General features: G+C 37.8%; 2 protein-coding genes and 1 pseudogene across 2 annotated transcripts; 1 reads left to right on the top strand and 2 right to left on the bottom strand.

Moving 5' to 3' along the window:
- Positions 1-4,280: 4,280 nt before the first annotated feature.
- LOC113692367 (threonine synthase 1, chloroplastic-like) lies at positions 4,281-6,060 on the top strand. The gene has a single exon (XM_027210762.2). It carries the CDS (start codon positions 4,498-4,500, stop codon positions 5,935-5,937), a length of 1,440 nt encoding a protein of 479 aa, XP_027066563.1. The 5' UTR covers positions 4,281-4,497; the 3' UTR covers positions 5,938-6,060.
- Positions 6,061-7,197: 1,137 nt separating this feature from the next.
- LOC113691953 (WD repeat-containing protein VIP3-like) lies at positions 7,198-10,637 on the bottom strand (annotated as a pseudogene).
- A 3,500-nt stretch (positions 10,638-14,137) lies between these two features.
- Positions 14,138-16,796, bottom strand: LOC113692184 (uncharacterized). Its single transcript, XM_027210553.2, has one exon. It carries the CDS (start codon positions 16,389-16,391, stop codon positions 14,451-14,453), a length of 1,941 nt encoding a protein of 646 aa, XP_027066354.1. The 5' UTR covers positions 16,392-16,796; the 3' UTR covers positions 14,138-14,450.
- Between the last annotated feature and the right edge of the window lie 3,067 nt (positions 16,797-19,863).

Below are 19,863 nucleotides of genomic sequence, written 5' to 3'. Positions count from 1 at the left end.
TTTAAGAAAGAAGCCATTGACTTTGTCGCGAACCAATCAGGTTTGAGCATACAAGTTGTTTCGTAACTTGCTAAAATTCTTGTTTACCTTAGTGTGTACCTTACCCCAAAAATAAAAATAATAAAAAAACAGTTCACTAATTAATTCAATTACTTTTGTTTGGATTGGCCATTTTTTTTTTAAAAAAAAAAAGAAGTTTTTCAACTATAATGTTATAGTAATACACAAATAAAAATAATTCACAAAACATTTCGTTCATATAATATGTCAAATATTTCAAAAAATATTTATAGTAAAAGTTTTGCATATACAGTGCTATAGTAATGTTTTTCAAAAACACCCCGAAAAATAATAATAAATAGGAGGTGTTTTTATAGCACCTAAATGTGATGTGTCCCGTGACCGCATAACCATTTTTTATTTTGAGATAATTCTGAGAGAGGCAGGATTCAATGCGACAAGAAGACATTTTAAAAATAACGCACAAAGCCCACATTTTCTTCTCTTCTCTGCCGCACACCTTCATGATTCACAATTCACAAGTGGAGTTGCTTAATTTGCCTTTTGATGTTCGTTTGCTGAGTGAGTTAGGTTGGTCGGCGACAGATTCCGGAGGTTGAAGTCTTTTCTTTATCTTGTTTGAACTCTTTCCTTTTCATTGTTTACTGTTTAAAGGAGAAATAGAAACAACAAGACTGTTTTTAGAAATTAGCAAATTGGTAACCGGACAAAAGTTTTTCAAGTTAAATTTGGCGCGATTCATTAGTTTGTCTAAATGGGGTTGTTACATGTGCAAGAAAATGATTTTGAATCATCTCATTGTTATACGTTAGTCCGTTTTGAAAGAAAGCCGTTTCCTGTGTGGTGGAGGATGATTTTCATTAGCTGAATAGCTTACAGCATAGAAATTAGTCCTAGCAAATTCTGCGCTTGACAAAAGTTTATCAAGCTGACTTGATCCATTAGCTTCTCTAAATGGGGTCGTTATATGTGCGAGAAAATTATTTTGAAATTACTGTCTAATGCATTTTAACTTTTCATTTGAAATACGATCTCGTCACTCGTGCACTTTAGTGTCTTAATGCATTCAGTTTTTCACCGATTATTCGACTAAATTGGATAATTGATGAATCGAAATCTTGTGAAAAGGGCTAATGAATCTTGAAAAATTTTGTTATAGCAGAGTTTTTAGATTATATTTTATAATATTTTTAGAAAATATTTTGGGATATTTAAGAGTAGAAGAGTCTCTAAAATATATTTTGAGATATTTTTTAAAATTTTAAAAAAATTTATATTAATTTTTAGATTACTTTTTAGAGTACTTTTTTAAAATTTTTATTATATTTGAAAAACTAGTTTTTAAAAAACACTTCCATCCAAACAAAGTTAATATGTTTTCGGTGTAAGCTGGCATTTGGCCGAGCTTGAGAGTAAAGAAACAAATCACCCAAAGGAATTCCAAACAAACCACGAGAATGATCTTCGCTTCGGTCGAAGCTCGGGTGATGTTAAACTACCTAACTTTTGTGCCATCAAACATACGAGAGGAGACATGGAAAAGCAAAAAAAAAAAAATGTTTAAAGCCTTCCAATGCATATTTCTGCCACAGATCCGTATGTAACCTCGCCGAGAAAATAACAGAACGAATAATGAAGATTGTATAATTGGGAGCTTGGATGCTAAGTCATTGGTCCAACCAATATAAGAGATTATCAGCAAAATTGTACGATGAGAAAGATTGCGGATGTATATGACAGATTTGACATTCTCGTAGAGTAGTACTACTCAAGCTGTATGGAATTTTTTTTTTTTTTGGACAAAGCTTATGTTATATATTTCGTATCAATCCTATTCGCAGAATAACTTGCAATAGCTGGTAGATTCTGCCAACTTACCGTGAAAAAAATTTTATCATAATAATAAGTTAGTAACTTATTAGTACTATCAGGAAAAGATTCTCAGTTGCTCTGCCCTACAGGTGGATTGATATCAACCATATCTCACTCCAATAATGTGGGGTCTCAAAGCCTAGTATTTGAACTGACTAGTCAGCCTTAATTATGTCCAAGGCAACTGCACGTACGGAGGATTAACAAGCTTGGAAAATTTTTTTTTTTCCCCTTCTCCTCTTACTTGTAACCTTTGGATTAAATGCCCAGCAATCATGACTTGGCTGCCCTAAACTGGACATCATCATTCTGCCCCACAAAGGCAAGAGAAAAGAAAATTTGCCGAACCAAGTAATGGAGCAGGAAAACCACTGGTAGCCATCAGAGAGAGTCTTAAGTCCTTCCTTGAATCTTTGGTAAGAGTTCAAATTTCATCAGCAACAAAAAATTTTTAAAAATTATCTCATAATATTTTATTCATTGAGTTGGGTCTGTATATTCATTAGCACCTATAATAGCCTCCTTAGGCTCCCTTCTGCCTAGATTATGATACAATAAGTTATACAAATACTCCCTCCCTTTTTTTATAACTGACGTTTAAGAAATTTGCTCTTAAGTACTTTTATCTGTCGTTGTATTATCTCCATGCAGCATTAATTATTTTTTCACAATTTTACCCTTTTATCTCTCTTTTCATAATTGGTGAGAGTTGGTTTGCATTGCTTTTGGCCTAGTAAAACAGCACCATTTAATACTCTAGTGAGAAAAAACATGGGTGAATTGGATAATTAATGAGGGTACAAAAGGAAAGTAGTGTATAGATTTAAACAATGAAAAACTTTTCTTAATTGGTGTGTAAAACCTTAAACGTCAGTTATAAAAAAAGGGAGGGAGTATATCGTTGCTGACAAAAAAAAAAAAAAAAAAAGTAACGGAGCACGAAAATGTCCTGCCGCTCAATTTCGTACAAAATTTTAGCGATTGTTCTTGCTCTATTTCCTTTTACGGTGCAGCATGCCAATTGGTGAGAATATTGAATGGTTGAATAACGTTTCTTAATTTTCTCTATTTCCTTGTTTGGATATAGTGTTATTTGAAATAATTACTGTAGCACTTTTTGTGATGTGATATATGTGAGATAAAAAATTGGTTGGAAATATAAAAAAGTGAGTTGGAAAATATATTTATGATGCAAGCGAAATATTATTTAGAATAATTAGTATCCAATTTTAGGTTTACAAGCACAATAATTCTGCTGTAAGTAATTCCTACGAACAAATTTAATAATCATAATAATAAAAAAAGTTTCTGCAACTGAATCTAGCTCCTTATAAACAAGTCTAGCTTTATAGTAATACGACACAGCCCGGTTATCCTATGGATGAACCTAGCTCCATTGTACAACGGGCTACACAAGTTTGAATAAAACGAATATAGCATCAAAATGGGGCATGGTACGATTAATGCATTCGCGGTTTGTAGGATGTTTAAACCAAGTCGTTATAGGACTAGTTTATTTGTTTAAAAACTACTTATTTCATTGTTATTTAATTGTGATTAGTATGATTTGATAGTTTACTATATATGGAATTTTGTCAGTGAATGGTCTTATATAAATGGGCAAAAAATCTCAGCGCCTGTTAAATTATTGTTCATGTCGACTTTTGATCATCAAACAATATTTCATCACAAATTAACTACTAAACTAATTAATTAATATACCCGTGGTCATTTCTTCGATTATTGTTCTTAATTTACATAATAATCAGAACAGATGTCAAAATGTAAGAGTATGTTTGTCCACCATTGGTATTTTTTTTGGTCAAAGCACAATTCTGATTATTTTATAAATTAAGAGCAAAATTCGACGAAATAACAGTGAGAGTGCTGAACAGTTAATATGGTAGCTAATTTATGACAAAAAATAATTTGATAGTCAAAAGTTGATACGGATAATAATTTACTGATCGCTAAAATTTGTTTTTACCCTATATATAGAAATACCTTTTCTAGTCCATTGATGTATGAGAGATTTATCAGAAGGTTTCCCATCGCTGAGAAAATGCTATCGACAAAAGAAGGTCAACTCCCAGCTTTGTTTCGTGTCAAGCATCGAGAAGCCATTCGTCCCGTTCTCATTTGTTCGTCGTGTCTGATTCATACCTCTGGTTATTTGGCATATATACTACACTATTTTTGAGGCACTGAATATCAGTATAGAAGTCCTAAAAGAATGAAAGGCCGTCCAACTCCCTGGTCCATACAGGATGACAAGTGTGAAACCTGCCGCCAGCATGGCTCGGAAGATAGAGATGACACGTGTAAACTGTGCCGCCATCATCCTCGGACAAAGGAATGACAAGATAAAAAGGGGTTGCATCAAGTCTTCATCTGCCACAACAAAAAGTCTACATTCCAATTATCAAAAAAAACAAAAAAAAAGTCTTCCGAATCCCCCACTCACTGACCCCACGAGCCCTCAGTTCCTCCTCCTCCCCAACCCATAACCGCCACTTGCCACCCTCTTAACAAAGCCGAATTCAGCCCACAATTACCCAAAATCGGCTCTCCTCCTTAAGCACTAAACTGGGGCATCTAAATGACATGGCTTCTTCACCACTGTTCAACTCATTCCTCTCCAAACCCACAACCGCTGCCCCGTCACCTCCAAGTACGTCCCTCAGCTTCTCTGCCAACTACGTCCCCTTCACTGCCATCACCTCCAGCTCTGACTCTTCCCCTACCGCAGAATCCTACTCCCTCGATGAAATCGTCTACCGCAGCCGCACCGGCGGCCTTCTTGATGTGCAGCATGACATGGCCGCCCTGAAACAATTCGACGGTCAATACTGGAGGTCTTTGTTTGACTCCCGCGTTGGCAAAACGACGTGGCCTTACGGTTCGGGTGTCTGGTCCAAGAAAGAGTGGGTTTTGCCTGAAATTTCAGACGATGATATTGTCAGTGCATTCGAGGGAAATACCAATCTTTTCTGGGCTGAGCGGTTTGGAAAAGTACATCTAGATATGAATGATTTGTGGGTGAAGCATTGCGGGATTAGCCACACGGGCAGCTTTAAGGATCTGGGCATGACAGTTTTGGTTAGTCAAGTGAACAGGTTACGAAAAATGAAACGTCCTTTGGTTGGGGTGGGCTGTGCTTCCACCGGCGACACCTCGGCGGCTTTATCGGCTTATTGCGCGGCTGCGAATATTCCGTCCATTGTTTTTCTGCCCGCTAATAAGATTTCCATGGCGCAGTTGGTTCAGCCCATAGCAAATGGTGCATTTGTGCTCAGTATTGATACTGATTTCGATGGATGCATGAAACTGATACGTCAAGTCACCTCAGAGTTACCTATATACTTGGCGAATTCATTGAATAGTTTGAGGCTGGAAGGACAAAAAACGGCTGCCATTGAAATTCTGCAGCAGTTTGACTGGAAAGTGCCTGATTGGGTTATAGTTCCCGGCGGGAATTTAGGGAATATCTATGCATTCTATAAAGGGTTCAACATGTGCCAAGAATTGGGGTTGGTTGATCGCATTCCTAGGCTTGTCTGTGCACAAGCTGCAAATGCAAATCCTTTGTATTTGTATTATAAATCAGGGTGGCAGGAGTTTCAGCCAGTGAGGGCTAGCACCACTTTTGCTTCTGCTATTCAAATTGGCGACCCTGTTTCGATTGACAGAGCTGTTTTTGCTTTGAAGAATTCAAATGGGATTGTGGAGGAGGCTACCGAGGAGGAATTGATGGATGCTATGGCTTTGGCTGATTCTACTGGGATGTTTATTTGTCCGCACACTGGAGTTGCATTAACAGCTTTGACTAAGCTGAGGAAGAGTGGAATTATTGGTCCGACTGATAGAACTGTTGTGGTGAGTACTGCTCACGGTTTGAAATTTACTCAGTCCAAGATTGATTATCATTCTAGACAGATCAAAGACATGTCTTGCCGTTTAGCGAATCCTCCTGTGCAAGTGAAATCTGATTTTGGGGCTGTCATGGATGTTTTGAAGAACTACTTAGATGGTAGAGCTTCTTAGTAGGAGTAGGATATGCGTGTCATATGTTTTTCCTTCTAGTTCTGAACTAGTGAGGTACAGTTTCTCTTATTAATGGACTTTTAATATGTGAGATATTAAATATGTGAAGTTTAGTACGGTAAATTGTGGCGTTGATGGTGAATAATGGCGGGGTGGATAGTTTAATTTGTTCTTAATCCAGTCTACGGACAGTAAACTAAAATTTTTGTTTGGAGATTTGTAGCGACTTATTTAGAGATCTGCACTTTGATCTGTAGTCAAATGGTTTAGTGCTATGTGCTAGTGAAAGGCTGCACCCAAGGATCGTAGTAAGCTGACGGACAATGCATTTGCGGTGCATGCTGTCCTTCGTAGTTACTACTAGTAGTATCGATCTCCACCACGTTCAAATCTGTAGTAGTATCGATCTCCACCAGGTTAAAATCTTGCCTCTCACTCACTGAATACTACAGTAAATGACTTTTAAAAAAATTCAGATAGATATGTTGTGCATTCGTCTGATCCGATAGTGATTCAATTTTTGTCGATCTACTCATTGGTCCAGTTGAGCCCTCCCTTAGAAATAGATTAAAGTAGGAGTAAATATAAAATAGACTATTAACAACTGTCCGGAAAAAAAAAAAAAAAGGACCCTAGCGTGGAATTCCTTTTTTTTTTTGGTACATATTTTTCACGTGCATGCTGTCCTTCGTAGCGACTACTAGTAGATAAGGACCATAATGTGGAATTCTTTAATGAGAAAGGACCCGGCAATAGCATATTCGGTCTTAAAGCTTTGCGGAAGTCCTGTCTTTTAAGGTAAAGAACAGGCATCCAATGTGACATTCCGCTGTGTTTGGGATATTGTGGAGGGACAGCTGTTGTGGAGCGATTATACAACTGTAGGAAACAAGAACTAAGAAGTGGGGTGTGATTTGTGAAATTAAATAGATGTGGCTCTCCTTTGTTAGTGGGGCACTGCCTGAAACTCGTTGAGTTGGAAATTTGCAGACAGTAGTAATTTTCGGTTGCATGAGTTTCAATCGGTCCAAATAATGAAGGTAAGCATAACTGACGCTAAATTTACTCCAACCCGATTGCTTATGACATATCAAAGTTCCCAAATTACGTTAGAAGAAATGCAAGAATTTGACTGGTGCCGTTCTTTGTATGACGGGTTTATCTTGTTATCCCGTCCCAATGGCAAAACCTTGGCCAAATTCGAGGACAGAATTAAGGCGCCTAGTTGCCGGGGCATAAATGAAAGAGATGCTACGCGGGTTGCACAAGTGAATTTGTATTTTGTTAGCTAAAATTTTGGGATATCAAACTATATGATTAATGATACAATCTGATCATCACAGCAAGCGACGTGAAGCGGACTCAACAACTAACATAAAGCTTCAATCCTCCTTGCTTTGAGCAAAATCAATTCTCAAGAGTACTGATAAAATGCTATGCTTTTGTCATCAGATACACTTGCAAGCAGAGAGGACCCTGGTGGTCCAAATGCAACCGCCCAAACCTGATCATTGTGGTTCGAAAGTATCTGTGTAGCCGCTCTCATCTTCAAATCCCACAGCCTAACCGTCTTGTCGCTTGAGCCTGTTGCAATTGCTGCTCCATCCGGAGAAGCATCCAAACTTAACACCCAGCTTGAATGACCCGACATGGTACTTATCAAGGTTTTCCCCTCAGTATCATACACGTGCACATGGCCATCATCTGAAGCAGAGAATAGTACCCTAGAATCAACACGTGAATATACAAGGGAGCGAACGGGCATGCAATGACCTTCCAGGTGATGTAGAAATTTGGCTCGTGTTACATCAAAAACAGAGATGGTTCCATCCATTGAACCACAAGCAACGTGTCTTCCATCAAGGCTCCAGGCTTCTTGTTGCCACTTTTATCAGAGGGCTTCAAACCTTCGGGACGAGGGATTGACAATGTAGCTATCTCCTTCCATTTAACTGTATCCCACAGCTTGACTGAGGCACTGCCACCTCCAGCTGCAGCTAAGATTGTGCCCTGAAGATGCAAGGAGAAACGGTGCAAAGCTAAGTGATCCTGGTGCTTGTTAAGAAAGCAACAACTGATAAACATCTTAAGGCAGCAACTGATGATACCTTCATGGAATTGCTAGCAAGGTACAAGGGCAAACAGAAAAAGGACCAAGGACGGAAAGGAAAAACCCAAACATTTGAAGAAAGCAAATAATACTCACGAGTCTTGAATGTGCCGTGAATTTAAAGAAATATGACCTTGAGTTTGTAACAAATAGCAGCTAAAAGAAAGAAATCAATCAATGAAAATGATCCACTTAATATCCCCCCACATTAACATCCACCCAGTGGCAACATCTTGCCATATTAAGACAATTGGTTGCAATAGCCAAATCATGGCATGAAGAATCTTTTCCTAAAGGTCACGAAGTTCATTTCATCAAAAAGCTGCTAAAAGGGTTCTCCAGGTGTAGCCACAGCAATTGGGCTATCAAATGTCCTATAATGCACTAACTTGGCGCCAAGTTTACTTCCTTTTGAGTATTTAAATAGCCAAATATAAAACAAATTACTCAACTATTAGTCAGACCCAAGGAAATGGCAGCAGGTAAGATGATAATGCAAGCAATGTAACTATGGGTTCAACATAAAGACATTACTCAAAGGTCAAAAAGACGACAAGCAAACCATAACTGACGAGAAAGTAAGTTTGCTTAATGTTGCAATGTCTAATACTAGCCATCAAAGGAGAAAGCAAAACCTCAACTTCTTATAGTCCACACATACGAAGAATGCATATATCACATGCATAAATTAGCATAAGCAGGTAACAAGCATAACATATGAACTTCTTTCTTTAAAATGCCATTACATGAGACTACAATGAGTTTTCTTCTTCTTAAGAGAACTGAAAAAAAAATGATATACTAAAAGTTTTGTGGGCTACATTATATGCAAATATACGTTGCCTTTGGTAGCCCCAATGTGACAAAAAACACTAGTTTCTAAGATCTGTTGTCTACTTACAATAAACTTGGGAAACAAAAAGTTAGGCTCACAGAAAGTATGATAGCCAAATATTCAGGAACAAGCAGTTAAATCTAGATATTGCTACACTTGCTTAATAAAAAGCTCCATTTTGTTTTAAAACTCATCTGTCCTTCTCTTTCACACACAAAGGGACAGAGAAAAAGAAGTGCTCTGTAGCATGCTTTGTTAGACTCTTCAGCCTTTATAATCGTTCCGGGAGTAGCCCAACAAATTCAAATTAGCTTGAAACACATTGACATATAATACCAAAGGCAGATTCAACACATATATGCTGTGTCTAGCCAGAAATCATGTTTAAAGACAATAAGCGAAATCAACAAAAGTAATACTACTGCAAGAGAAGGCTGACACTGCAAAGAGTGTATAGGAACAAACAAAACTGTAATGTGGCTATGGGAAGCATGAACTAGCTTAGACAGAAATCTCTGTAGAAAAGAAAGCCAATTTACAGGTACCCTGAAATCTAGAGTCCTCATTGCATTATTGTTGTTGAGCCATGTAGGTAACTTCCTGCCTCAATTTCCACTTCATCTAAATCTCTTACACAGGCTTTTCTCTTTTTTAAGTCAATTCTTGTGGAAACATTTAAAGCTATAAACCAGCATAAAACCTGATTTTGCTCTATTCATTTATTTCCCTCAAAAGAAGAAAAGGTGAACCTCTCACAACATTCTTGCACTACGTGAAGTAATACATTATATTTGCGGTTTCACATGTTAATAATGGTTAATTTCCTCAAATTCAAATTCATATGCCTGAACTATTTGAAATTTTTCAATAGTTGTCATGCATGCCCTAGAATCCCCCATTTTTAAGTTCTGAATACGACTCTGGTACTATTCACCTTTTCACTTGCAATCAACTAAAATTACAAGTAAAGCTCTGACAGCTGACACAGCTTTATGAGAACTAAAAACATTATAGGCAGACTTTCTAAGCTAAAAATGCTCATTATATATAAAAAAAAAATGGTAAACGAAAAACCACATTTTCCAAAATAATAATAATAATAAAAAAAAGAAAAGTTAGGTCCTACTCCAACTTTAGCATTATCCAATCTGTAAACTAATAAAATACTTCATAAAATATAAATTGGATTATTTGCATTATTATCCAAAATAAGTAAAAACAAAAAAAATCTACTCCGAAAGAACAGGGCCGTTCTTTTTTTTTTTTTTTTTTATACCTCAGGGTTAAATTGCAACTGCCAGACTTCAGAAGGGGGAGCTTCAAGGGTGGCAATGGTATTATTGGAAGCAACATCAAAAACCCTAATAAAGCTATCGATGGAGGCGGAGGCTGCCATTCTGCAGGAGGGATTGGCGGCGACGGAGACAACGCCGAGGCAGTGGCCGGTGTTAGTCCGGATGCAACTGTCCTTTTTGGGGTCCCACAGCCGAACGGTTTCATCGAGCGATCCAGTAAGTAGGATAGGGGCAGAATCTTCTGGGGCTGGTGTCCACGTGGCCGTCCATATGGAGTCGTCGTGGGCGTTCTCGATTATCACGGGTGAAGTTAGTTTCATAGTGGTGGTGCTGCTGGTGCCGTTATGGTGGAATTTGGTCGGAGTGGCGGGCTTAAACCCTAGGCTTAAGGGCTAGTTTGGGACTGACACTTTTGGAAAGAAAACGAAGGATGGGGTTTTGCCTTTTTTGTTTTTGGGGAGATTTTTGGAGGAAAGAAGAGAAAGGTTATGGACGGACGAGATGCAGCGCTACGCTTATTTTATCAAAAAAAAAAAAAAAAAAACTACTCAAGGCACTATTTGTTTGGATAGTGAATTATTTATAAAAAATTTATTTGTTCACGTCATCAACTCATTTTTCAATTACTTTTTCAATTGCATGTGTGCATTAATTTATTTCCCATTCTTGACATTATAGTATTTTGTTCCACTTAATTAATTAATTCGAGCTTAACTTGACTAAGCTAGATTGTGAATCGTGGTAAATCCTTCAAACAGAACAAGTTAATTATTGGAGACATCTCATAGTGTTCTACAGGTAAGCTGCAAGAAGGTTACGAACTAAAAGCAGGCCTAAAAAAGGTACCCAAAGATTAAACAGAAGTGTATCTTCGAGGTAGAAATAACAAATCTACATGGCAATATGCTATGTCAGTTCGTGATTTACGAATGATCTCATCTATGCAGCTAGAGAATTAATGTTGTTAGAAGGGGGTTCCCATGCAATGCAAGGGATTATCCACGTAGACGCGCAATGTTCAACATTTGCTTCAAAACTGTCGTGGATTCTGTTCATTTGTGGTCCTTCCTGCTCAGTGTACACGCACAGATTAACAAATCCAGGCCTCTCGGAAGTGTTTTGTAATCCTAGTATTCTAATGTATGCTCTCTGTTCCTTCAGCCAGTGACTGTGAATTGATGACTTTCCAAGTTTCCAACCCCACTTTCTGACCCAATTCATCAAGAATGAGGCCACAGAAATTGCAAAGCTGAGGCACAATTGACACTTGAAAGTTGAAAGAAGCATACATCATGAGTACTACTCATGGCCATCTAATTAATATGCTTCAGTCAGTGCAACGTGCAAGTGAAAAGCAATGAGGATGTGATCACTGCTGTATGCATCATAATTTTGCATAAAAGTTAAAATCGGTCTCAAAAAAATTGTAAGTTCCGTTTAACAAGCGAGTTTTTTGAGTGTTTGTCCAAAATTTTACTTTAACTTATTATAGAATTTATAGAAAAAATTTTCAAGACGTAAAACTTTTTTTCCTTTTTCATTTTCCTTTTCTTTTTTTTCCTCTCCTCTATCGCTGCATCTCTACTGCCAGTTGACTCTTAAACGTCTCTTGGCAACTAACGCCGATAACAACAGATTTTTTTTTTTTTTGCTTTTTTCTCTCTCCCCCTCTCCTCCTTCCTCTTCCCTCCTTTTTCTCTTCCCTTCCTCCCCTCCATTCCCCTCTCCTCTTTCCTTCTCTCTCCCTCGCCACCCTCTAACATAATATTTCAAGTGATTCGGTTGATCGGATCGTGCTAGGGAGAAGGAGGGTGGCGGGGGAGAGGGAAGTAGGAAGGAGGAGAGGGAGAAGAGAAAGAAAGAAAGGAGAAAAAAAAAAAAAGAGGTGGTTAGCACCGGAAGAGGTGTCCGACGGTGTTAGTTGGCAGTGGAGATGGCGGTAGGCAGAGGTGAGGGGAGCAAGAATAAGAAAGGAAAGAAGGGAAATTTTTTTGTGTGTTTTTGTATATTTTGAGCTGTGTATTTTTAAAATTTTGAGGAAATTTTTTTTGGAAATTATTTTAATTAAAATTGTTGAGAAACTTGTAGGAGAAAATTTTGGCAAGAAAACAAGTTTGCAAAACAGGGCTGTAGATCGAACGTGATGGTGAAAACATCAGTTCAGTGATCAATTGTTATGTTCTAGTCTCCCTCTTATATAACGGGAGATGCTAGGGGCCCTTTTTCTCGGTATTGTTTTCTTAGGTTGCAACTCACTGTTGGAGGATGGAACAAGAAATTTTGACCCTTGAATTGCAAAAATTTCAATCGTTTAAAATGTAGATCAATCGCTACCGTCGTTGAATGATGGGGCAATTAGCGAGTGGACAAAAATTAGGGGAATGATTCATTAAAGGGGCTATAAAACTTTAGTCTTGGCAAGCATATAAATGAGAAATGACGAAGATTTTAATCAAATTTATTCAAATATCACGATGAATCCAAGCTCTTGATTGATAACAAGCCAAGGGCATTTAGTTATGGTTTAAAGGTAACATATGGTGGTGTTTCCGCAAAGCAACGGCCAAAAAGCTTTATAGTCGTAGCGGGATCGATTGGGATGATCCATACTCAAAAGCTTGCTTATGCTTTCAAGTCCAAACTCGAAAATTTTTTTGCTTTTGATAACTTATTATAGCCTGTTTTTGGTTCATTTGAACGTTCCTTCGTGAAGAGGTATGCCTCCTTCTTGTTTTGCTTTTTGTCCGAAGAGGCATTTGCCAGGAAATTACAATCTAAAGAAGTCTCATCATGAATCTCACACAAAAGTCTTAGCTTTTCCGCTTTTATTATATGGTTGAATGCTGATTCTAAGATCGTTCAATGCACAATCTTACAATCTTGCGATTTAGTCTGTGCTCCTTTTCATTGTGTAGGCGGCATATCAACCTGCCTGCATTTCTTTCTCTTCTGTTTTATTTAATGACAAAAACCAAAAAGGACAGAAGGAAAAGGAAGATTTTTTTAGGCTCTCAGTCGCAAGCTCAAGGAACTAAACAGCTATTAAAAAATGCAAAGCCGAAAAGTAGATGATTAAGCATATTCTGTTCTGTTCCACTCTCCATCTCATTTCTTACCCATCGACACACCGTCTTCCATCAGCTACCCGGTCATCCCAATCATAGGAAAAGTCTATATACTTCTGATGCTTTTTCTTTTTTCTGTTTTAATTTGGTCACTAGCCGAAGTGTCACAGCCACAAGCAAAAAGATTAGTGTATTTATTAGTAACATTTAATAATAGTTGTGTCTTCAACTACTAGGAAGGATTGGCTCAGCAGCCAGAAGCTTAGCTTTTAGAGTTAATACATGGCTCCGTTCGGATTGGCTGTTTTTTAGGGCGTTTTTAAAAAATTTTATTGTAGCAAAATTTTTAAATTATAGTTTGGAATATTTTCAGAAAATATTTTGAAATATTTAAGAGTAGAAGCGTTTCTAAAATATATTTTGAGATATTTTTAAAAATTTAAACTAATTTTTAGATTACCTTTTAGAGTACTTTTTAAAAATTTTTATTATATTTAAAAAACTAATTTTTAAAAAACACTCCCATGGTATTTCTGTGCCGTATGTTCCCTATCACCTGTTCAACTTTTAAAGTGCTGGTAGCCATAACCCCACTATCACCTAAACCATTTTACCCTGCAAATGTTCACAGGATCCTAAATTAATCAAATCTCTAGTCATGTAACAAAGGCCCATTCCTCCCAAAGGAAAGACCAACACCAAATTGCTTCCATTCACTACTATAAGTACAGCAAAAAAGCATATACACATCCAGTATTCCATCCATGCAGCAAAACTCAGCCCTAAACTAATCCCAACGATGAGAAAGCTCTGAAGTGAATTTGTGGGGTTGGGATTGTGTGTTGTGGGGGGAGGAACACAATCAGAGCCATGTCAAATGTAGCATTATACACTATTGTGTACCAAATTCATAGTCCTTTTGTCTCAATAATAATTCAATCAAACCAAACAGCTTAAGATATAACTCGCATCCTCTGCAAGAAGTTGCTCCAATTTAGAACAAAAAACACAACCAGAGCAACAATTTTTTTGCCACCCATGAATGACACACAATCTACATACTCTCAACCATAAGCTAGTGGAACTAAGTAATTTGGTCTCCTTTGTGATTGGCAAAAATTGTATAAGTGGAAAATTGAAAAAGGGCAAAAAAAAAAAGAAAAAGAAAAAGAAAAATCAGCGTAGCTTATGCCTGTTGATCACTGGGCTCAAACAAATTCTGGGCTTGGTCCATGGTCCGTCTTATGCACCCCTTTCATTGAATTCATTTTCTCCAGCCTCCACTCGTCTTTGAGCCTAGCAATAAAATTGTCAGCTTTCAGGTTCACATCCGGGCTTGGACAAAACACTGACTGCCCAATTGAATCTGCACCGTCCATTGCTTCCGATGATTTGACTGACATTACGTCAACGTCTTCCAGTTCCGGAGAGCTACACCTTGAACTGTGAGCGCTCCTTATTCTAACAAAATCTCCGCGAGCCACGAATTTGAAGTCCGGCATTGGAAACGGCGGTGGTGGCGGAGGCGGCGTTGGTATTTGTGGCGATTGTGCGCCGCTATTTATGTAATCCTCGTAGTAAATACTTGTTTTCGCCGGCAACGGAGGCTTCCCGGTGGACGATGGTCGTCGCCGGAAAGGTTCAGGTACTGTTGTTGGAGTTTGAGGTTGAGTGTATTTCGGCTTGCGGTTTGATGTCATTTGTTGCATTGGTGGAGGTGGCGGCGGCGGGGGTGGTGGTGGTGGAGATGAGCTCTCTGATTTGAACCGCCTGCTTTTGCTTCCGTGCTTGAAAAGTGTATTCAGGATAGACGACGGAGGTGGCGGAGGTGGGGGTGGTGGAGGAGGAGCTGATGACGTCGAGTTAAATCGCTTACTCTTGCTCCCGCCTTTAAACAAGTTATTGAATATTGAATTTGGAGGAGGCGGTGGCGGAGGCGGAGGTGGTGGTGCAGTGCCGGAAAGGGAATATATGCGTTTATTTTTGCTACTTTTCTTGAAAAGATTTTGAAAGACCCGAGAAGAAGGAAGTGGTGGAGGAGGAGGAGGTGGCGGCGGGGGCGTTGGTGGTGGAACGGATGAATGTACAGAAGGCGGAGAGCTCTCACTGGAACTCTCAGAATTGTTTCTTTTTTTCAAAATTTTCTTTCTTTTAGTCTGATTGTATAAAGAAGCGAGGGCTGTTGTTATTTCCTTGGCCGTTCCGCTCTTTCTCCGCTGGAGCTTCTGCTCTGGAGTTTGCTCAAACTCCAGAGGTGGTGGTGGCGGCGGCGGAGGAGGAGGAGCAAATGACTGAGGCGGAGGTCGTAATGGGCTTTCTTCCAACTCAGCCTCAGTAACCTTAGGCTCCACACGTGGCTTTCCCAACTTTTCTTTACGTGGTGGAACGCTGTGAAGTGATCGCCTCCGCTTCAATCTCGCCGGTGGAGGCGGTTGCGGCGGAGGAGGAGGTGGTGGTGTTGCTGGCTTCGGCGGCGGTTCAGGTGAGGGAGGCCTAGCTGAATGAACTTCAAAAGTATCCACCGGGATCACTTTAACATCAGTCTCCTCCTTCTCCGCCCCGCTCCGCCGTGGACGGTGGTGAAGTTCTTCGGTAGCAGTTCGCCGCGAATGCCTGTACACCTCAAAGTCATCCGTAAACCGGTGGCGCGTTTCTCCGGTTTCCCACAGCGGTCCTTGCCTTAAATCCGGATAAGAACTACTGCTCCTTCTCAACCGGTTAACCCCGGTCCCTCCCAGTCCAACCAGAGGAGTGTTAAACCATTGATTGGTGCTGCTCTCAGCTTGCTGAGCAGTTGTATCACTAGCAGCAGCAACCCGTTCATCATCATGGGAACTTTCCGCCGCCGAAACGTCGTCGTTTCTCTTCGCAAAAACCCCACAAAGAATTGCAAAGATTACCAGAAGGATATTGAGTGAATCCCAACTTTTTTTAACTGAATAGGTGGGACGAAGGATTTGAGTTGTATGGGTGAGAAATGGAGGAAGTAAGAAAAATATAACGAGCAATGCTATGATCGGTAGGAGGAGGATAAGGGAAACCGGGTTAAAGATAGGAGAGGGTGGTCGGCGGCGAAGGCGTTGGTGTTGGAAGATGGCGTTGGTTGAAGGTTGGGACCAGAAAGGTGGTGAGTCTCCATCTTGCTCCATGGAATTATGATCTGGTTTGGCTTTTAGGCGGAAGAGAGGTTCTTTTAAAGCAAAGCTATATTGTTCTCTCTTCTTTTTTCAACAGCCTGAATCAGACTTTTGTTGTTTTATAAACCTAATCCCAGAATTAACCTCAAAAGCCGGCAACTCTTGAGGCAATCCCAGGGACTTATATCCCAACCCAAACCCAACCCCAACCCCGATGTGGGACAAATGTACCTATAGGGGGGACCTGCTGCTAAGTGGGATACTACCACCCAATACCCTTTCAACCCTGAGGCAATTTATCTTTTTTCAACAGCCTGAATCAGAGGCTTGGCCTATATAGAGAGTTCGCGACACAGTAGATACGGATTTTTCTTTTCTCTCTCTTTATTTTTGTTAATCAACAACTCCTGCTCCTCCGGCCCAACTGAGCCAAGAGGATTAGAGGGAGAATATCCCTTCTGCCCTCTCTAAATCAAAGGAGTGCTCTACTGCATTTCTACGTCTTATTGTATTTTTATACCTTACATTTTACTTTATAGGTCAAAGGAGTGCTCTACTGCATTTTTACACCTTAATGCACTTCTACACCTTACATTTTACCTTATAACCAACTCGCCTAGAAGAGCGTTGATTGGAATCATAGTAAATGATCCATAATTAAATGCCATGCCAATGCAACAGGAACTGGGATACACTCCTGTACGGTATACATCATTAGGGTACTTAAATGTTTTAGCATTAATCATTAGCTTAGGGGCACTAGATTTTTAATTTAGTGAAGATCACCAACAATGGCCATTTTCTAAGGTTTCCCATTATTAGTTTAGAAGGGCAATGTCTTTGCTATTCAGTAATGTATTGTCTGATTGTTGGCTTAGCCACGTAAGAAAAGACTGTTGTGGGTCTTGACTTAAAAAAGTTCCAAACATTTTAATACTATATGTTCTTTCGCTGACATGCTTCTATTAGGTTTTGGGGTAACCATCATGCATGATTGAAGCCCGGATGGAGATTAAAAATTTACAACAAATATCCCGTTTGAAAAGCGTCATGCAACAGAAGTCTATACCGCATCACATGAAATACTACTACTACTATTGCATTGCAAAATGGCACGAAATCTGGTAGCCCAAGTTTCAAATGTTGAATATTTTTATGATGGTTTTCGGTAGGAAGGGAGCAAATGGCAGCTAGCAAGGGAGGGAGGGTAGTTTGCTTAATTGGAAGTCAATCTTGCTCTGGTGTGTCTCGTCCATTGATGCTTCATTACAGGAGCTACTTACTGCTGGGCACCCAGTTCCGTACAGCGCTGCAAACGAATCGAGCCGCTCGCGAGCCGCTCGAATCGAGTTCGATCAATATCGAGCTCGAGTATATATATATATATTTTTTTTATTTTTTTATTTTAAGTATATATATTTTTTATTTTCTTATTTTAATAGTAAAATTACATATATATCCTTAATATTTTATTATTTATTAAGAAAAAATATTATTTTATTTATTTCTTAAAAAATAAAATAATTCGAGCTTTAAATTTGCTGGCTCGTCGAGCTCGAGTTTGGTAAAATTTAGTCGAGACTCGACTCGATTAGCCCAAAGTTCGACTCGACTTGGCTCGTTTGTAGCCCTAGTCTCGCATTTTAAATAAAGTCTTGCAATAGGCTGTTGTTTTGTCAACAACTGCATGTCAAGAATATTGATGCAGGGATTTGTTTGGATTGAGATGATTTCACGTAAAATAATTTGCTTCACAAATCTCAATCGTCTTTTTATCTTTTTAATTATTTTTTTTATCTCACATTCATCACATAACATCACAAGAAATGCTACAGTCAAATAAATCGTCCAAATAAACTCCTATCCAAATAAACCCAGCAGCAGTAGCTATACAGTATCTTAAAAAAAAAAAAAGGACATTTTGCATTTAACATGTTACTAATTTTACCACCGAATTAATGAATCAATGAATTGTGAACCTCCAATCCGATCTTAATGAGGACCATACTTGATTTTGCTCTAATTAAGTTAAGTCGTTGCACTTTTACTTATTTTCTTTTCATTTCTAGACAAATGGAGTAATCGTATGGTAGAAGTTTCCCGGCCATAAACAGATACTAGTAGTATGAGTCGCCCATTGGTTGATAAGAAAAGAAGAATAAGAATAATAATGGGATATTTGTGGTGGGTTCTTTTGATGGGACGGGGGGTGGATCAAGTTAAAGACACGTTTAACTTTAGGAGGAGGGAGGAAGCGGCTCGGCTAGCGGACACAGGTCACGGCTTGTATTATTGGAAATTTGGAGCGTGGCTGTAATCATTAAAACCTCCAATCCCTTTTACATCAAAACACCAAGAAACACCTTTAAAATAGTAATCAACTCAGTCAAAAGCAAAGAAAAAGTACCTGAGACTGCTACCGCCCGCCCAGTCCATATCTGCATCTTTCACTGCTGCTAAGAACATGTTGCATTTCCTTTGTTTGTCGGAACTTCAAACCTCTTGCTGTGCCGAATTATGGCAAAATTTTTCCTCGATCATTCCTTCACCTGCCGCAAATTTTTGCTCTTGTTTGGATTGCATCTGTCTAGAAAAATTACTGCAATGATTTGATACATGTGAAATGAAAAAAGTGATCCCACAGGAAGAAAAAAAACGTGTCCTAAAGCAGAAACTTTCCAATCGGTGGAAGCCCTTTTGAATTGCAGTGTCAAAAACCACCGGCTGCGTTTGGATTGAGTGTTTTTGCACCTGTTTTTGAAAAACTGTTTTTCACATTCCAAATGCTACAGTAATGTGTATTTCAAAAACAACTTCAAAAACACATATCCAAACAATATATCAAAAACAATTCCAAATATATTTCAATTATGTATATTTAATTTGTATATTTTAATAAGTATATTTCAATTTGTATATTTTAAATATGTATTTTAATATGTATATTTGAATTATGTATTTTAATATGTATATTTGAATTATGTATATTATATATTATATATTATATTAATATAAATATATTTATTTCAATTATGTATAATATTATATATATTATATCAATTGAAATAAATATTATATATTTATATAAATACATTTATTTATATATAAATTTATAATTATATTTATTCAATTTTGTTTTATAATATATATTAATATGTATATTTCAATTATGTATATTATACATAAATTATATTAATAATAATGTATATTATATATATTATACATTTCTAATATTATATATTTATACATACATATTATAAATATTTGATTTTATTTATAATATATTTTTATATATTTATAATATATTTACATAAATATTATATGTTATATAAATTATATATAATATAATGTATAATATATTATACCTTTATATAAATGTACATTTATACATAATATATAAATATTTACGTATATTTATAATATACATTTATATTATGTATAATATATAATATAATACATTTATACATTTATATTAATATACATA

Source organism: Coffea arabica, chromosome 6c, assembly GCF_036785885.1.
Source record: "Coffea arabica cultivar ET-39 chromosome 6c, Coffea Arabica ET-39 HiFi, whole genome shotgun sequence".
Classification (NCBI taxonomy): domain Eukaryota; kingdom Viridiplantae; phylum Streptophyta; class Magnoliopsida; order Gentianales; family Rubiaceae; genus Coffea; species Coffea arabica.
This window is presented reverse-complemented; position numbering and strand designations above follow the sequence as displayed.

Bases quoted from the DNA above. Each gene is read 5' to 3' on its own strand.
- LOC113692367 (XM_027210762.2), top strand. From the start codon at position 4,498: ATGGCTTCTTCACCACTGTTCAACTCATTCCTCTCCAAACCCACAACC.
- LOC113692184 (XM_027210553.2), bottom strand. From the start codon at position 16,391: ATGGAGCAAGATGGAGACTCACCACCTTTCTGGTCCCAACCTTCAACC.